The sequence below is a fragment of the Hyperolius riggenbachi genome, chromosome 5, assembly GCF_040937935.1.
Source record: "Hyperolius riggenbachi isolate aHypRig1 chromosome 5, aHypRig1.pri, whole genome shotgun sequence".
NCBI classification, from domain to species: Eukaryota; Metazoa; Chordata; class Amphibia; order Anura; family Hyperoliidae; genus Hyperolius; species Hyperolius riggenbachi.
The window spans coordinates 250,391,142-250,411,572 of record NC_090650.1 but is presented as its reverse complement, the minus strand read 5'-3'; the positions used below and the strand labels follow the sequence as shown (position 1 = coordinate 250,411,572).

At 43.2% G+C, this 20,431-nt stretch overlaps 1 protein-coding gene across 1 annotated transcript in view; it reads right to left on the bottom strand.

The window, feature by feature from the left end:
• Positions 1-20,431, bottom strand: part of ZCCHC2 (zinc finger CCHC-type containing 2) — a 78,937-nt gene that overhangs the window by 12,832 nt on the left and 45,674 nt on the right. Inside the window, 7 exon segments of the mRNA XM_068236761.1 lie at positions 4,447-4,532; positions 6,281-6,333; positions 11,257-11,308; positions 11,310-11,372; positions 17,728-17,742; positions 18,790-18,844; positions 20,156-20,212. Of these exon segments, the coding sequence (XP_068092862.1) occupies positions 4,447-4,532; positions 6,281-6,333; positions 11,257-11,308; positions 11,310-11,372; positions 17,728-17,742; positions 18,790-18,844; positions 20,156-20,212 (381 nt within the window).

Below are 20,431 nucleotides of genomic sequence, written 5' to 3'. Positions count from 1 at the left end.
CTCGGCGGATTTTCTTAATTTTTTTTTTTTTTGCTGGACGCAGCTAGCACTTTGCTAGCTGCGCCAGCACCGCCGCCCCGCGCCCGATCGCCGCTATCCGTTGCGGCCCCCCACGTGCGCTGCCTGGCCAATCAGTGCCAGGCAGCGCCGAGGGGTGGATCGGGACTCCCAATGACGTCACTGACGTCATCCCGCCCCGTCGCCATGGCGACGGGGGAAGCCCTTCAGGAAATCCCGTTCTTTGAACGGGATTTCCTGATCGGAGATCGCAGAAGGCGATCAAAGCGGGCCGCTGAGCAGTGGCTACATGATTTAACAAAAAAAAAAAAAAAAAACTGCCGCGCTGCCTCCTGGCGGAATTTTTCATACCGCCAGGAGGGTTAAGCAATATCAGTTCCCTGGCAGTCCTGCTGATCCTGTGCTTCTACTGGTTTTAGCCATAGCCCCTGAACAAGCATGCAGCAGATCAGGTATTTGACATTTTTGTCAGATCTGACCAGTTTAGCTGCATGCTTGTTCCTGGTGTGATTGAGACACTACTGCAGCCAAATAGACCAGCAGGCCTGCCAGGCAACTGGTATTGTTTAAATTGAACCTAAACTGAGAAGGATATGGATTTTTTCCTATTAAAATAATACCAGTTGCCTGACTCTCTTGCTAATCATGGGTCTCTAATACTTTTAGCCACAGTCCCTCAACAAGCATGCAGATCAGGTGCTCTGACTGAAATCAGACTGGATTAGCTACATGCCTGTTTCAGGTGTGAGATCCAGATACTACTGCAGCAAAATTGATCAGCAGGAGAGTCAGGCGACTGGTATTGTTTAAAAGGAAATATCCATATCCCTCTCAGTTTAGGTTCCCTTTAACTGGAAAAAATATGGCATCCTCCATATACCTCTCACTACAGTTGTCCTTTAAAGGAAAGCTGATATAGTACACAGTGCAGTATTTATACTTACCTGGGGTTCCCTCTAGCCCCTTGTGGTCATTGGGCTCCCTCGCCATCCTCCCTGATCACTTAGTTGTCCCCTCCAGTAGTAGTGGCCAGTCGTGCTCTTCTACGCATCTGCCACCCAGCTGCACATGCCCCATCGCGCTCCCGTAGTCCGGTGCATCCTGCGCCTGCACAATAGTACACACAGGTGCAGAACGCTTATGGCCACAGGAGTGCAACAGGGGCTCGCACGGGGAGGCATGTGCAGAAGAGCACGATTGTTCGTGAAGGGCTAAATTACCTGAAACAACCACAGGACAACAGAGCAGCTGGGAAGGACGGGGAAAGAGCAAACTGACTACACGGGGCTGGAGGAAAACCAACGTAAGTAAAATTACTGCATTATGCAGCGCCTCAGGTACACTTTAAAACAAACTCCATAGCTAAAAAAGATCTAGAAAAAAAGTAATGCAAACACATCACAACTTATCTACAAATGTCATTTTAGTATTACAGGAAAATTGACAGAACAAGGAAAGATATGAGGCAATCATCACCACCTAAAAGTGAGGACTACAGGTTTCAACCTAATGGTTGAAACCTGCAGCTTTTGCAACTTACAGCGCCTGAAGCCTGTGTGCATCATCATGTGCCAGATATTCATTTCCACTGATCTAACAATTGTGAAGAGATGGGCATCCCACAGGAATAAGGGATGAATATCCAATCCAGACTTATTCAGACAAATAGGGAATTGATCTAATGAATATGGGTAAGTTCAGGCAGCACTGGCAAAAAGCTCAGGGGTGGCAGGTAATCAGGCGTGTTGGAAAGCCTTGTCCAATCCCCTTTGTTCCCCCCCACCCCTTAATGGTCTGCAAGTGCTGCCTCTTGTTTAACCCTCTTAGTACCAGCCCCTTAGACCAGTCTTTTTGCTGGATTTTGAACTGGGATCACCTTGATTGGCTCCCAAGGATCACAGTGCCAGGAGCCAATGAAGCCTGCTCCTGAAAAGCATATAGGACTCAGCTGTCATTAGGACAGCTGAGCGAGTGGACTGCAGCGACACCTAAGAGGCGAGAGCTATGGGACCGTGCGGTGGTGAGTAACAACCTTTGAAGTGGGTGCAGCGCATGGAGTACACTACACGTTCTGGCTACAGCATTATAGTGTGAACTGACCCTATTAAAATAATGAAAATGAAGCTTCATTTCCAAGTACATTCACTTTGCTTACACATCTTAAGCATCAAACTCCTAAAATGTCAGTGTTACTAAGGCCCTGACTTTCAGACCCCCTGAACATTACTCACTGGGGTAGGTGGGAAGCAGAAATCTGCAGGTTTATCTCATAAAAAAAGGGAAAATCACATTAGATGTGAACCAGTCTAATAACATAGGTTGTCAAGTTTAAAGCAAACCTGAAGCTGGGGGGAGGGCGAGTAAGTTAAGATTCTTAGCTGGAAGGCTCTTGATGGTCCAGTGACTTCCCAGATCAAAGCCAACTGTTCCTCCAACCTAGGGTTTCTTATCTTCTGGCCACGCTCCTGGCAGTAAAGAAGGGCATCCAACAAATTTTGTTGCAGGTTTACAGGACACTGTACAGGAGCGGTGGGCTGCAGGAGAATCCAGGTAGCTCCTGGACCATCCAGAGACACACTACTAGTAAGGCAAGTATGTAACTCACTACAGGTTTCCTTAACTGTGTTTAAGCCAGAAGGAAACTGCACAATGCATCTAGTGGAAATAAACACTAAAAGTGGCGATGAGTAGGACCTCTGTGGTTCACACTCACTCCTCTGGAGCATTTCGCTTTCTGTCAAGATTAAACTTCAGAGATTTTTTTTTTTTGATTTTTTTTTTTAATTGTGAGGATTTTTCTGATTTTTTTGATGACTAAAATGGCCCTTTCATGTTTTCACATACAGAGGTCAACTCATATTTGTGACACGAACTGCAATATTCATGGCAAAGCAAGTGTCACTGTTAAGATATGCGAAGATACTAATTAACTGGAATAGGGGAAAAGGTTAATCCAGACACATCTACAGCTGGATAATCACAAACCTCAATCATGTTTCTCCTAGAGGACAACTTCTCTCCCATGCCCAAGTTTAGGTCCTCATTAAATCCTTTTTATTAAATTCAATTCTATCTCTTCAAAGTTGCATTTATTTCTGTGATGGACTATTACACAATGAAAAGGGTTGTCTTGAAAATCTCCTAAATACATGGTATACTGAAGTCTTCTGCTGGGTACACACAATGCAATTTCCAGCCAGACAGGCAGCAATCGAGCGATTATTTTCAACATTTCCGATCGGCTCCCGAAAGATAAATTGAGCAATTTTGCACACTTCTAATTGGAAAATCAATTTATCGATCGGGTGCACTTTGGACATGTACACACGATGCAACTTCCCATCCGATCACCCGTCGATCAGGCGGGAAATTGTATTGTGTGTACCCGGCATTAATGTTACCATGTCTTTCCAGTGTGGCGTTTAGTTTAGGCTCCTACTTTGAACACTGCTCCCCACAACTCACCAGTTAAATAGAAATAGTGAAGTGACAGTGTTCCCTCTATATCTGGTTTACTTAGGACCATTAAAATGTGTTCCAGATTTCCAGATCAAAGTCACACAATGCATGCAGACGTTCCCTAATAAAGGCCCATGCATGCACAGCATGTGTTTAGACTACCAATTGCCGAGAAATGTGGAGTGCCAGATACGCAAATGATTCCTCCTTGCTCGCTCCACTGAAAGCTGCTCCTTATATAACCGACACTTCCAATAAGTGTGTACTGTTCCATGGAGGGGAAGGAAGGATGTCAGAGCAACACAACTGACATAATTCCAGGGAGAAGGGCTAGTTGACCAAAAAATAAATAAATAATTAATTGCCCCCACAGAGGGAAAATACGCCTTGGGTGTATTGTGTGGTCTTTAAAAAAAGACAACTTGAGGGTTATGGAGGCTGCCATATTTATTCCATTTTAAGCACTACCAGTTGCCTGGCTGTTCTGCTGATCCTCTGCCTCTGCCTCTAACACTATTAGCCACAGACCCTAAACAAATATTTAGACTATCTAAATGACAGATTAGCTGCATGCTTGTTTCTGGTGTAATTCAGACACTGCCACAGCCAAATAGACCAGCAGGGCTGCCAGGCAACTGGTACTGCGTAAAAGGAGATAAATATGGCAGCCTCCACATATCCCTCTCACTTCAGGTGTCTTAAGGATCACTGTCAAAAAAAGGGGACAAAAAAGTTAAACATATTCAGTCCTTCAATTGTGTTGAGTAAAAATGTGCTGTTTACTTCACATAGATTGCCCCTAATGTTTAGGGATCTGGCACCGAAAAAACAAGTGCATTTTTTATAGTGGTCCTTTAAAGTATGTGTATTTTTTTTTAACAGTAGTGACATTTAGTGGAAGTTAGCTGTAAAGTAGCTCTGTTATACTTTACTGAAAACAACAATATACATTGTACACTTGGCACTCACCCTTCACAGAAGACATCCGTAAATTTGGAGACGGTTTAACACCATTTGTTTTGCATGTTGATCGACCATCAGCCTTCTGATTATGTCTGTTAAAAAAAACAAAAACCATAAGATATTTTTAGAAGCCATATATTGACTTACTGTATCATTTAAATACATTTTCAAAGCCATTTACACAAGACTGCTTTATTAGACAAATTACTGTATCACACATAGGGCCTGATTCACAAAGCAGTGATAACTCAGTTATCACGCCTAAAAGACTTTAGGCGTGATAACCTTTGCACTAGCAGAGTTATCACCGCTTTGTGCTGCTGATCGCGCGAAGCTAACGCACAGGCGCGCGCGCAAAGTCCCATAGGGCTTAATGGGCGCTGCGCGCGCCTGCGTGATTGCGCGCGGGAGCTACGCGTGAGTTACTTGTGATCACGCCTAAACTAAGTTTAGGCGTGATAAAGGGCTTTTCACAGGCGTGCAAAGTGTTTGCACCGCTTTGTGAATCAGGCCCATAGTGTGCACAATAAAGGCATGCTTGAAAAAAAAAAAGTTAGACTCAGAAACATATGCACAGTTTATGACTGGCAAAGCAGACAAGAGTATTTCATTTATCACCTAGCTTCACTACGATATACTGTATATCAGCTTCATGCATTACAAATGAAGAAAGCTGGAGAAAAAAAAATGAATAAGCATTGCTATCAAAATAAAAAACAAACAGAAGTAAAAGGTCAATGAGGTTAATATCTACTTAGGTTCTCTATCTCTTTCTCAGAGATAGCATCAGTTAGGGCCCTTTTCCACTATGAAACGCGATTCCAATCGCGATCGCAATCGCGTTTCAATTTCCACCATGCGATTGAGCTACTATACTCATAGTCCAGCTCAATCGCATACAAAACGCGTCAGGACGACGATTGCGCTTTGACCAAAATCGCATCGCAATCGGATCGCACTAATGGAAATTGCTGCTGCAGTTTCCATTAGTTTAATGTACCTTGCGATTTGCGATCAGAAGCAAATCGCAAATCGCAGGCTAGTGGAAAAAGGCCCTAAGGGCCAGTTCACAATACAAGAGCTTTTCTGAGTGCTTTGCGATTTTAAAAGCTTTTGCTAATGTAATCCCATGTGTGTGTCCACAGTGGAGCAATGCGATTTTGTAAAAATCCCCCATAGCATTGCATTAGTATGAGCTTTTAAAATCACTAGTGCTTAAAAAGCTCTTGCAGTGTCAGCCCTAATTCCTTTTTGTGCCTGCAAGGACTTTAGTAACTCAGTATACTTGGCAAGCATAAACAATGCAAGGTCAACCTTAGAACAGTGGTGTGAAAAAGTACTAGCACCTTACTTTTTTTTTTTTTTTTTTACACAAATGATGTTTAACCACTCCATGCCATACAGTGAAGGGTTAAAAAGTGTGCACATGTGCTCCCGAGGCACGTGTGCACTTGGCAGAATGGACGTTTATTTTGCATGAAGTGGTTAATGAAAATGTACTGCCACTCGTAATCATGTAGTTTTAGTTCTAGTTTTCTACCATAAATTGACTCTATATACTACAAGCTTCATGTATCTGCTTTAAAGCATACCTAAATGGACAAGTGATATGATGTGATAAAACACAGTACTACTAAGAAATATAGTCTGAAGTCCCTTTCTATTTTCAGGATTTGCAAGTGTTAAAAAATTAGTGTGGTCATCTATGTAAATCCACCATTGGAGGAGAAAATCTAATACAGTCATGTCCAGAAAAGTAAATAGAAGGAAAAAACGCCACCAACTGGCTGAGAAAAGGCTGCCAAAGACAATGTGACAAAATATAAATAGCAGTTATTACCGTTCTAGGTTCTCCCGGCTCATCGAGTAGAAGATTCGTTTATCCATTGTGCGCTGCTGATGAAACAAAACTCTGATCAGGAAATTGAAGTCTTAACTCAGAAGTTCTACTAATTAAAACATGCAGTTAGGCCTGTTGCTAATAAAGCAAGAAAAAAAAAAAAAAGGAAGAATTTGCAAATTCAACAAAATCAATGAGAGTTTAATTTGGGGATAGGAAAAATACATCAGATAAAGCATTCCAAAAGAACAGATTTTATAAACATTAAAGTGGATCAGAGACCAAGTTAGGATGTCTGCGTTTTTGTGCTGGTGGACATATTTTGGGGGCATTAAACCCTTTAAATAGCTTTTTTAAAATATATTTCCAAATGAAAACCTTATAAAAATACAAAGCCACGCCCCCCCCCCTTGCGCATTTAACGCCACAGCGTTCGGTCCTGAGATGCAAAGGGTCATGGGACCTAATTATAGGGAGGAGGAGGCGGCTTTGACAGAGGGAGCAGCGATTAAAGTCTGGAGCTGCTGAACTCACACAATACTATCGTGAGCAGCACAGCGGTGATTCTAGGGGGAGTGACACCCGGACACAGTGTAGTGAGGATGCAGGGAGGGGGGTCCAACCTCATTTCTCCATCACTCACTATGGACCCCCCTCCTGTCAGAGCGCAGCGTGTAGTCTCCATCAGCACTGCTCCCATCCCTCCCTCACCATGCCCCCCCCCCCCCTCCTCTGCGTGCGTGTGTGTGTATGTATCAGAGCACAGCGTGTAATTGATAAACAGTCTCTTATCAGCTCTGTTCCGCTGCTCCTAGACTTTCCCTCTGTGTTGAATCCGTGCAGGCAGAAATTATGGTACACCGTCCAGCCAGCAGACAGCCGCTCTCTGCCTTCTCTCCCTGCATGTCTGTGTAAACACGCGACATGCAGAGAATAGGAAGTGGTGAGAGCAGCCGGCTGCTGGCTGGACGGTGTATCATAATTTCTGCCTGCACAGATTCAACACAGAGGGAACGTCCAGCTGCAGCCCCCCCCCCCCCCCCCCCCCCCCGACTATCCCTCCAGTTTTTATTGCTCCCCATCCAGAATTCTCACCCCCCACCCTGATTGAACCTTTCCTCACCGTCACCACTTTACCACTCTCTCCCATCACCTTCAGCATGTTGCAGGAATTTCTCATCTACTCTCCCCCCCCCCCCCCGCTGACCCCCTCTCTGCCACCTGTCACCTTTCTGCCATCCTCCCCTCCCTTTGCGGGGCCCTCTCTGCCACCTTCTCCTCCTGTCACCCCTATACCCCCCCCCCCCCCCCTCCTGTCTCTTCTTTGCCATTCTCCCCTGCTGACACCACCAGCTCACACTGAGCATGCACGGAATTTCAGAGGCAAGGGGAGGAGAGGGGCGTGGCGTTATCACAGGTTGAGGTGTGGAGATGCATAGCTAATTACCTGTGTAATGATTACAAGCCTAACATGGACCCCTCATTGTATCACAGGAAGAAATCATATTGTTTAAGCTGTATGCAGCTAGATTTACTGTGTAAAGCCTCATCTACACACGTAGATGAGACTGCGATCCGACGGCTCGATTAGCCGCCGGACCGCCTCTTCCGCGTCCCCGCTCGCGGCGCCGCATTCGATTCCTCGCTCGTCCCCGCCGGTGCCGCTTATCTTCCGCTCGATTCCCTGCCATTGTCCCCTCGCGGGGAGCGAGCAGGGAATCGGCGGAAGCAAGATCCGTCCTGTCGGATCTTATCAATTGAGCCGCATCAGCGGCTCGATTGATGAGGAGGATCGGAGCCGCATCTACGCATGTAGATGCGGCTTAAACCATCTAAACTTTAGATAAGATATAAAGACAAGTTACTTGTTATAGTTAGTTTTTCACCTCGGATCCACTTTAAGGACAACTGAAATGAGAAGTATATGGAGGTCGACATTTATTTCCTTTTAAACAATACCGGTTGCCTGGCAGCCCTGCACTATTTGGCTGCAAAAGTGTTTCAAATCACACCAGAAACAACCATACAGCTAATCTTTAAAAGTATTAGAGGCAGAGGATTAGCAGGACAATCAGGCTTAAAGTGAACCTGGTTGACTAGTGCTAATTTATACTTACCTGGGGGCTCCCTCCAGCCCCATAAGTACCGTGGCCTCCCTTGCTGCCCACCTCGACCCCTCCATTACGCCTCCATGACTCTTAGTAATTCGTGGCCTTCTGCGCAAGTACGGCTTGACCGCCCAACCCACATTGCGCTCGTCCCCTGGAGCATTCTGTGCCTGCGTAGTAGTACAAGCGCAGGCGTGGCCGAGCATGCACAGAAGCAATCGACTGCCGACGACTGACCTGATTACCGACAGTCATTGCGCCAGAACGGAGGGGCTGAAGAAGACTGGCAAGGGAAGCCACGGTGCTTATGGGGCTGGAGGAAGCCCCAGGTAAGTCTAAATTAGCACTACTGTACCATGTCTGGTACACTTTAAAAAGAAAATAAATATGGCATTCTCCACATTCCTCTCACTTCAGTTGTCCTTTAACCACTTCAGCTTTCAGTCGTTTTTCACCTTATGCATCTGAGAAATTTTTACCTCCCATTCATTCGCCAATAACTTTATCACTACTTATCACAATGAATTGATCTATATCTTATTTTTTTTCAGCCATCAATTAGGCTTTCTTTGGGTGCTACATTCTGCTAAGAATTATTTTTTTCTAAATGCATTTTAACAGGAATTTTAAGTTTTCAGCCATTATAGCTTTAAAATAATACATGCTACCATAATTAAAACCCACGTATTTTATTTGCCCATTTGTCCCGGTTATTACACCATTCAAATTAAGTCCCTATCACAATGTATGGCACCAATATTTTATTTGGAAATTAAGGTGCATTTTTTTAGTTTTGCGTCCATCACTATTTACAAGCTTATAATTTAAAAAATGTTAGTTGTATACCCTCTTCACATGCATATTAAAAAAAAAGTTCAGACCCTTAGGTAATTATTTGTTTTGTTTTTTTTGTTTTTTTAAAAATTGTACATTTTTTTTTTTTTTAAGTTAAAAATTTTATTTGGGTATTTTTTTGGGTGTGGAAGGTAGACAGTTCATTTTAAATCTAATTTTATTGTGTCTTTTTGTAATAAAAATGTATGTGCATCTAGTTTTACTATTTGGCCACAAGATGGCCACAGTGAGATTTTTTTTTTCTATCAGGTGAGCGAGGACGCTTGCTCAAAGGAACTACAAGAAGGACGTGATTTTTTTTTTTTCCAGAAGGACCAAGGCTTCTGAAAAGAAGCCATTGGGTTTTTCTACCGGGGACTTAGATCAATGAATGAGAGCAATGTTCCCATTCATTGATCTCTGGGCTACCGGGGGAGGGGGGAATGGAGGGTGGCACGGAGAACGCGAACAGCAGCAGCCTTTTGGACGTGAAAGTCACGTCCAAAAGGCGAAAATGGTTAAATAAAAGGCATTGGAATTTTTTTTTTTTTTTTTTAAATAAATCCCCCATTATTTATAAACCCATCATTTCCACCTCCCCTATGGTTACCAAAATAAAACACATGTTAAAAAAAAACAAAAAACCCAAAATGACAGCATTTAAAAAAAATGCTTAAATTGTTTCCTTAGGGACACAGCTTTTTTTAATAAGTATGTCATGAGGGTATACTACTGTTAAGTTTAGAAATCAGTGCATGTAATATAATATAAAGAAACTAAGAACGGAAGAAACATACCTTTATTTCTGAATAAGATAGTATCACCATACATTGTACTAAGAACATAATTGTTCGGGGACAAATTGAAAATAAAATTATTTTTATCTACAGTACCATAATTTTAAAACTATAATGGCTGAAAACTGAGAAATTATTGTTTTCATTTTCTTTTCTAAGTATTCTCTTTAAAATGCACATAAAATAATTCTTAGCAAAAAGTACCACCCAAAGAAGGCCTGATTGTGGGCAAAAAAACCAATACATAGATAATTTTGCTGTGATACGTAGCAATAAAGTTACTGGCGAATGAATAGGTGGTGAGTCATGTAAATATTTGCTGTGGTTTTTAAAGGTGAAATAACCTGTGGTAGTGAAGTGGTTTAAAGTTGCATCTATAAGTAAATGGTGCTGGATTCCAGGAGAAGAGATATTTGTTTTTTGCTAGGTCTGTGGCACAGAAGAGGGCTTCCACTCATGATACAACTATTGCCAGTCTTGCAATTCCTAGAAATCCAGGCTTGACTATTTCATTTTCTGACTTGTATCTATCAGCTCCCTTTCATGTTCTGCACTACACAATCCTGAATCAAATAAGTGAAATTCAACAACAGAAAAAAAAAATCTATATACTGTATACATAAAAATTGGACATGTGTGTATGTGTGTGTGCGCACACGCATATGTGCCGCCAACACTTGAAAATGCTTTGACCAACTTCTACTAAGCTTGGTACCCAGATCCATTATGTTCTAGTGGTCTCATTAAACGTTGTTATAACCAGGATGAATAAGTAAATACATTTTGTGAGTTAAACTTATAGTTAGCACAGTTTATTGTAAAGATATAATGGATGTAAATGGAGAAATAGTGTGTTTTTCTGTTTTTTTCCCCTTTAAAATGCATTGAAAATAAGGTAATTACTAAACAAAATTATCACACACTAATTTGTCCTGAAATAAACAATATACAGATCATTTAGGTGTGATTAGTAGTAATGAAGTTATTGGCGAATGAATGGGAGCAGTGCTTATATGTGAACATTTGTTTGGTCCGGAAGTGGTTAAATGGTAACATTTAAAACTATTTCCACAATACTTATGCCAAGAACACCACAGCGCACAAACTTTACATGCACTCACTTCCACATCATCTTTTGGTGTCGGGCAGATTTGATCTTTCACAAAATAGATGTGAAGTAAAGTTTAGTATAACAGAACAGAATTAAGCTTCTGGTGCTGGGAATTGTTGCTCTTACCTGGTGACCTACATTTGCGTAGTGCTGTTGATGTACAGGATCCAAGCAGTTCCTTCCTCCAAACCGTTCCATTTTGTTCAGCTTTTGAGAGGTTAACAGCATCAATGGATGAGCTTCTTCACAGCAAGAAAACTGTTGAAAGAGAAAAAATTCTAAATCAGGAATCATTTTCGAAGACAACTTATACGCTCAAAAATAAATCTGTCCAAACAGTACAGCAAGTGTACAAACCAAAGATCCCCAAATTTTTACTTTGTGATCTACAGCTACACCCATCCCTAGCTTTAATAAGAAAGTGTGTAGGAGTGATGAAAGAGATAGACGGAGCTGCAGTTATGACTTAAAACTCCCGGAGGAAGCCTCTGTAGTCTTTGGGCATCTCTTGGGCTGAAGGAATAGAAAAAAAAAAAATGCCACAGAATGCACAATAGCGGATTCTCAGCTTAGTTTTCCAAGGAGTTCTCCGAGGAGTGCCCGAATTTAAAAGAATACACTTACCTGGGGCTTCTTCCAGCTCACCATAGGTGACAAGGTCACGCAGCGTCGTCCTGGCTCTTCTCGTTCAGCCTCCCACCCCCCCCCCCCCCCGTTATCCGCGTCATCCAGGCCTGATGTCGGCCTGCTGTTCCTGGTTGACGCAATGCGTCATCACGGCGGCCGGTGTGAAAGGTCTGCGCATGCACGGAAAACCCGCACATGCGCAGACCTGTCACACTGGCCGCCGTGATGACGCATTGAGTCAATAACCAGCAGGCCGACATCAGGCCCCGGGGTGTCGCCGGGTGACACGAACAGGGGGCCCGGCAGGGGCTGAACGAGAAGAGCCAGGAGGACGCCGCGGGACCTCACCGCCTACGGTGAGCTGGAAGAAGCCCTAGGTAAATAGTTACATAGTTATTTTGGTTGAAAAAAAGACATACGTCCATCCAGTTCAACCAGTACAAAGTACAACTCCAGGCTGCACCACTCACATATCCCTGTTGATCCAGAGGAAGGCGAAAGACAACTTTACTTACGGTAACGTCTTTTCCGGTAGTCAGGAGGGACAGCACCCCTGGATGAGACTTGTCTCCCTCCCCACCGTGGACAGGAACTGCAAAAGAACAAATTTGCATAAGCAACAGGCAGCCTGCTATATAAGCCACTTACTTTGCTGCTATACCTCAGTTAATATAAAAGATAATACGGACACTAAAATGCTTATACAAACCTCTGATGCTCCACCCAAAAAGGGCGGGTTGTAGGGGTGCTGTCCTCCTGACTACCGGAAAAGACGTTACCGTAAGTAAAGTTGTCTTTCCCGGATCGTCACTTCGGACAGCACCCCTGGATGAGACGATATACTAGAGATCAGGTTTAGGGCGGGACCACTGCTTGCAGAACCTTCCTTCCAAAGGATAAATCTGTGCTTGCAGATACATTGAGTCGATAATGTTTTACAAAGGTGTTATGACTTGACCATGTTGCAGCTCTGCATATCTGCTCAATGAAGGCCCCTGCCCTCTCTGCCCATGAAGTAGAAATGCCTCTCGTAGAATGAGCTCTGACCGAGGATGTTAATGTCTTCCCCTGCACCTGGTATGCTGCTACAATTGCCTGTTTGATCCAGCGCGCTAAGGTTGTCTTGGAAGCTCTATTTCCTTTTGTCTTCCCAGCAAATAGGACAAACATTGCGTCTGACTTTCTCCAAGAATTAGACCTTTCCAAATACTGTAATAGACCTTCTTACATCCAGTAGATGTAGTCTCTTCTCTTTATCATTTGTTGGATTTTCACAAAATGATGGGATATATATTTCTTGGTTCCTGTGGAAAGAAGAAACAACTTTCGGTAGAAATGCTGCGTCCGGACGTAATGTTACTCTATCCTCTGAAATAACACAGTACGGCTCTTTTATGGATAGCGCTTGTAGCTCTCCTATCCTTCTTGCTGTAGTAATAGCTATAAGAAATATGGTCTTTAATGTCAGGAATTTGTCCGATACCTGAGATAAAGGTTCAAATGGAGACTCACATAATCCCTGTAATACCACATTAAGATCCCAAGCAGGTATTCTTGATCTTACAGATGGCTTTAGTCTCTTTAACGCCTGAAAAAAACGGATAATATAGTCTTCCTGTGCTAATTTTCTTTCCAGAAACACACTTAATGCTGAAACCTGAACCTTCAGAGTACTAATACTGAGGCCCTTCTTATAGCCACACTGTAAGAATTCCAAAACTGATCTAAGTGATCTATTGTTGAAAGATCTGTTAGTGCACCAGTCATTAAAGACTCTCCATGCCTTCTGGTAAATTACTCTAGTTACCTTCTTTCTACTATTGAGCAATGTCTCTGCAAGACCATCTGAGAACCCCTTGGATTTCAGTATTACCCACTCAGGTTCCAGGCTGATAGGTGAAGTAGACTCAGATCTGGATGCAACACTGGGCCCTGCGATAACAAGTCCTGCATCAGCGGTAGGACTATTGGCTCTGATATCGCTAGAGATTGAAGTAATGTGAACCAAGGACGTTTGGGCCACAATGGGCTTTGTCCTGAATGATCTTCTTCAATACTCTTGAAAGTAATGGAATTGGCGGAAAGGCATACATCATCATGTTGCCCCAACTTATCGAGAACGCATCCACTGCCCAAGGAGAATCCTCCTGATACAGGGGCACAAAATCTTTGACATTTTGAGTTCTTTTTCCTGGCGAATAGATCCAGTTCTGGACATCCCCATTGAGAACTTATCATCTGAAAAGCCCTTGGGTTGAGTGACCATTCGTTCTGGTCTAACTTCTCCCTGCTTAGATAATCCGCCACCTGGTTTGATGTCCCCTTTAGATGACGTGCCTGTGACGATCTGACATTGTTCTCTGACCAAAACATAATTTTTGATGTTTGCTTCCATAACATCTGACTCTTCGTGCCTTCCTGTCTGTTTAAAAAGGCTACTACCGCTCTGTTGTCGGATTTTATCATCACATGCGTTCCTTTGATCTGATCCCTGAAGTGTAACAGTGCCCTCCATACTGCTTCTAGCTCTCTGCTGTTCGATGACCTTGAGCTCATCTGTGAACTCGATGCTGCCACCAAAGCAGGGATACTTTTATGTTGTGAGGGATAGGGATCCTCTTGTCCAATACCGTAAGGCTCCTGTTCCATGATCTGAGTATCCATAACTGCAGAACCCTTGCGTGGAATTGTCCCCACTGTACTGCGGGAAATGAGGCTGTTAGAAGCCCGAGTATTGCCATTGCTCTTCTCAGTGATATTGTCTTTGCATTCTGAAAGGAAAAAATAGCGTTTAGAATTGCAGTAATTTTTCTATCAGGCATGAAGATCTTCTCTTTCCTAGTATCAATGTTAAAACCTAGAAATTCTATGACCTGGGATGGAATTAAGGAGGACTTCTCCCAATTAATGAGCCAACCCAACTGCTGAAGATAATCTAACGTAGATTCTGTCTGCAATCTTACCCCTTCTGCTGAAGGTCCCCAAATCAGAAAATCATCTAAATATCCGAGGATATTGACTCCCTTTAATCTAAGGTCAGCTAGAACTTCAGACATGACCTTGGTAAACAGCCAAGGGGCAGATGAGAGTCCAAAAGGAAGAGCAATAAACTGAAAATGTCTTACCTCTTCCTCCATGTGGACTGCAAATCTTAGATACTGTTGAGATGACGGATGGATGGGTAGGTGAAGGTATGCATCCTTGAGATCTAGGGAGGCAAGAAATCGTTTTTCTGCAAGAGATGAATCACAGATTTTATATTGTCCATCCTGAACTTTCTGTATTTTACATTTAGATTTAAGCTCTTCAGGTTCAGAATGAACCGGTAAGATCCCTGCGGCTTTTTCACCAGAAACACTGTAGAATAGAACCCTTTTTCTCTCTGACAACTTGGGACATATCTTATTACCCCCCTTGTCTAGTAGGGATAGGACCTCGTTCTGTAATGCCTGACACCTTGTTTGGTCTTGTGGTTGGGGAGTAATGCAAAACCTCAGAGGAGGATGCTGATTGAATTCGATCCGGTATCCCTCTGATACAATCTTTAGCAGCCACTGACTTGTAAACCGAGGCTGCCATTCCTCTAAAAAATTTGCAACCCTCCCCCCCCACTGGAATTCTGGCGTCATTGCTTATCCTGCCTTTTGGCCGGATTAAAGTTGGGTTTTGATTTCTGTGGTCTGTATGGAGCCCAACGCTTACCCTTGGAGGACTTGGAGTCCTGCTCTGACCTGTTAGGGGGACGAAATGGCCGCTTATACTGGAATGGTCTTTTCTTCTCTGGAAAATTTTTCTTTCTATCTGAAGTTCTATCTAGTGTATCATCCAACTTGGATCCAAACAGAAGCCCACCTTCACATGGTATTCCGCACAATTTAGATTTTGAGGCATTATCACCACTCCAAGTTTTAACCCATATGCCTCTTCTAGCTGAGTTAACCAAGGCAGTTGTTCTAGCCGTAAGCTTAACAGTGTCATCCGATGCATCCACCATATAATTGGAGGCATTTAAAACCTTAGGAAAGTCATTAAGAATTTCGTCTCGAGGAACCCAGAAGCAATTTTATCTTGCATTTCTATTAGCCATGATCTTAATGATCTGCTCACTGCAGTGGAGGCTACTGTGGGGTTTAAAAGTCAAGGAAGAGGATTCCCATGCTCAACGCAGAAGGTTGTCCATCTTTTTGTCAATTGGGTCTTTCAGACTACCAAAGTCTTCAAATAATAAATCCGTTTTCTTTGACACCCTTGAAAAAGATGGGTCCAACCTAGGCGGAGGGCCCCAAAATCCCTGGTCCTCCGGAGAGAAAGGATAACGATTGGATAAGGATCTAGGCCAAAGGCTCGCTTCTCAGGGTTATCCCATTCCTTCTTAATCATACCCTTTAGGGTGGAATGAACTGGGATAAACTGAGGCTGGGGATCCGCCAAAGTTTTGTACATCTCATCCAAAGGTGTCAAAGACTTTTTCTCTGTCTTGATACCCATTGTATCATACATAGCCCCCAATAAATCTTTCATTAAATCAGTTGAGAAAGCAAATTTTGATTTGTCAACATTAGAGACCTCCTCTTCCATATCTGATGGCTGATCTAACTCAGAAATCTCTCCCTCAGATAATTCAGAACCTTCTATTTCACTCTCTCTTCTACGCTTAGATCCGGAGGGACCCGGCTGGGGCAAATTCAGAACAGGGGATGCCGGAACAACAACTGTAGGCACTGAATCCATATTTCCACTAGTTCCTGGAACATCAGAAGGAACTATAGACTGTGAAGCAATGGCAGAGTCTTTAATCTCTTTAATTGCTGAAGACATCTCAGATCTCATCCAGCCCATTAAATCTTTAAATATGACAGGTGATTCATCCTTAACAACCTTCTCTGTACAATTCTGACATAACTTCTTAGAGGATGATGAAGAAAAACGATTGTTACAAATTGCACACTTCTTCTCAGACCTGCTTGACCCATGCTGACCGGATTGAGCAGCAGATTTGTCAGTTTTATCACTTTTATCAGATTTGTCCGACTTGTCATGTTTTTTAGGCTACAAAAAAACCCAAACAAGGAACAAATATTACTAGAGGTTCCATAGTAAATAATAATAACAAGCAGGAGTATTTCAGATACCACATCTACTTGCCAGAGAGGGGTCTTGTCCAGACTTAGCAGACTGCAAAGGAGCTGAACCTGAAGCGTCCTCCATGACTTCCAGTAACATCTGAGTCATGGACTCACCTCCAAATAAATACCTCTAACAGACCCAGCTGATAACACTTAATGCCGCCCCTGCCGCATAAATTATGCAAATCAGCTCACATACCTTAAATAATCAGCCTAGGCTGATTCCCTCTCACCGCCGCGGGCCCTGCCGCCTGATTGGCCCGGCGTCTTGATGTAATTACAATCAGCTGTTCCGCTGATTCACCTTTCTCCGCCGCGGCCCCTGCCGCTCTGCAGACCTCAGATCACGCGGGACGCCAGCGCGTGACTACTTCCGGGTAAAGCGGAAGTGACCTCTTCATGCGCGCGCCTGCGTGCATAACACCGCTGCCTTCCTTGGAGAAGCCTCCCATTCGCTGCAGGACTCCCCACTGATCACTGCTCAGCTCTAATGGGAGTCCTGCTACACGCTGCCCCCTGCCGACTGACATGGATGGCACCCTGGAGACCTCTCCCTCCGTTCCGTCCGGGACAGGAAACTATACTGAGGTATAGCAGCAAAGTAAGTGGCTTATATAGCAGGCTGCCTGTTGCTTATGCAAATTTGTTCTTTTGCAGTTCCTGTCCACGGTGGGGAGGGAGACAAGTCTCATCCAGGGGTGCTGTCCGAGTGACGATCCGGGAAAAAAAACCTTTTAAATTCGGGCACTCCTTGGAGTCCCTTTAAGAATCAAAGAGTTAGAAGTAATGCTTGAATCATAATTCTGTCAACTCACTAATCATACAATTTTATGGGCCTTTTCACAGTACTGCATGGTAACTGATCTCGTTATTCTAACTCGCTGCAGACAGGCTTTGTATTAAAAGTGTATGTCCAGTCTACATTACAGTAGACACACACACACACACACACACACACACACACACACACACACACACACACACACACACACACACACACACACACACACACACACACACACACACACACACACTTATACAGCTGACCACTCAAAGATGAATGTTACAGAGCAGCCAAATGCTTTGTATGAAAGCTAAACTGGACAACACAACACATTAAACTATTAAAGCTGAAAATCAGAAAAAGCAAGATAAAAATAAGGCAAACAGTAATGTTATGCAATGAAAAGCAGCAGGATAAACAGCAGGTATAGGTTTTACCCATTTGTAACAACTGTAAGGACTCAGCCACACTATAAGCACTTTTCTGAGCGCTTGAGATTGATTAGCACTTTCTGAAAAAGCGCTCCCATTCACTTACATTAAAATTGCAGTAAAAAAAAAAAAAAAAAAAAAAAAAGCTGTGATGTTTTGCATACGCAATAATAGCGATTTTTCCGCACTAATCAATCACAAGCGCTCAGAAAAGCACTTATTGGCCTAGTGCACACCAGAGCGTTTCGGCTGCGGTTTGCGATCCGCTTGCGGGTGCGGATCCGCTTGGGCAATGTATTTCAATGGGCTGGTGCACACCAGAGCGGGAGGCGTTTTGCAGAAACGCATACTCCCGGGCTGCTGCAGATTTTGGATTGCGGATGCGTTTCTGCCTCAATGTTAAGTATAGGAAAAACGCAAACCGCTCTGAAAAACGGCACTTCAGAGCGGTTTGCCAGGCGTTTTTTGTTACAGTAGCTGTTCAGTAACAGCTTTACTGTAAAAATACATGAAATCTATTACATCAAAAACGCTTCCCAAAACCGCAAAATGCTAGCTGAAACGCTACAGAAAAAGAAGAAAAAAGCGTTTCAAGATCTGCTAGCATTTTGCAGATCTGCTAGCGTTTTTTGGTGTGCACCAGGCCATAGTGTGGCTGAGCCCTAAGACATAATGTGGGAATGAAACTTACTTTGTAACTGGACCCTTTCCAGGTTTCTTGTGTCCAGACGTGTGGTGCAAACCATCTTAAAGAAAGAAAAATTAAACATATTAACGCCAGTGAAAATAACGTAATGAACAAAAGTGCTAACAATAATTATGTATAAATGATTTAGTCAGTGTTTGCCCATTGTAAAATCTTTCCTCTCCCTGAAAATTCTTGCTACAAGCTGAAAGTAGTATGCAATATAGTAGAAACCATTGGGCTACAAGGCAGCCTCCTCCTCTCCTCCAACTCTGGCTGCCTGCTCATCCAAAAAACTAACACCATGTGAACAGGCCCTTTACGCTTTCTATGGAGATTTCACAAAGATAAGACTTTAGCAACAATAATTAAAAAAAAAACTTTATTTTATAAATTAAAATTTTCAACTGCCAGCAAGCAAAACATATTTAAAAATTTACTCAACTCAAGTTTGATATTACTTATCTACGTTACCACTTGATAGATGCTGAAAATGTTTTATGTAGACAGGATAAGAAAGCCCAGGAAAAAAGTACTGAATCCTTTGTCCACGATTCAGAGGATCAGCACTGAGGCCTGGAACCCACTAGGAATCAATGCAGGGCTTTAAAAAATCGCCGCAGCACTGTGTGCAGCGATTCCTAGTGAGATGGCGATTCCCCGGCGCTTGGAAGTGCTGTACAGTAAACTTCAGAGCTGTGACTGATTATTTTTTTTTTTTTTTTTTTTAGTAAAACTTGTTACACTCAACCTGCGTCCTTCAGTCTGTAGCGCCACCCCCTAAAGGAAGAGGTCATAGGTGCTTCTCTATTTAAAAGTTTTATTTAAATGCGATCGCTTGTGTAGCCCCAAGGGCTACATAATCGCTTTGATAAGCTATTTAGGCAGCGCTTATATGCTTTGCATTGGCCGCTAATGCGCTCAAAATGCTGCATGTCCTGCGTTTACCCCTAATCACACTAATGGTTCCCTCTCACTCACTTACATTGGCTTTGCGTTTTTGGGAATCGTGGGTGATCCCAAAACGCTGCCAAAAACACTATAGTACAGTGATGGCCAACCTTGGCACTCCAGCTGTGGTGGAACTACAAGTCCCATGGGGCATTGCAATACTCTGACAGCTTTAAGCATAACTCGGGGAGGCAGAGGCACGATGGGATTTGTAGTTGTCACAGCTGGAGTGCAAAGGTTAGCCATCACTGTACTAGGGTGTTTTTGGCAGCTTTTAGGATCGCCCGTAAGTCAGGGGTTTTTTTATCTTTTCTATTAAACTGAAGTAGTCAGCAGTGGTGACCTTCCTCTCTCACTTCAGGCTTAGGCAAATGACTTTGTAATGGAGGAGTAGAAGCAGATTTCTCACCAGGTATCTCACCTTCATCTTGGCTAGAAGTCTCTGAACTGTCTTCTGACGTTTTACAAAACTTTAAGCCTGTACCTGAAAGGAAACAAATAATGAACACCGACATCAAACCTATTAACATTTTTTGGTAAAGCGTCCCAAAGATCAGGGCTGTGGAGCTGGTACACAAGTCCTTTGTTTATGTCACCTCAGAGTGCGCTTGGTTTGTAATGTACCAACTTTTCATGTTGACTGAAATAATGCAATATACAAAGTCATTTGTGCACAACATTCTCAGAGGATCACAGC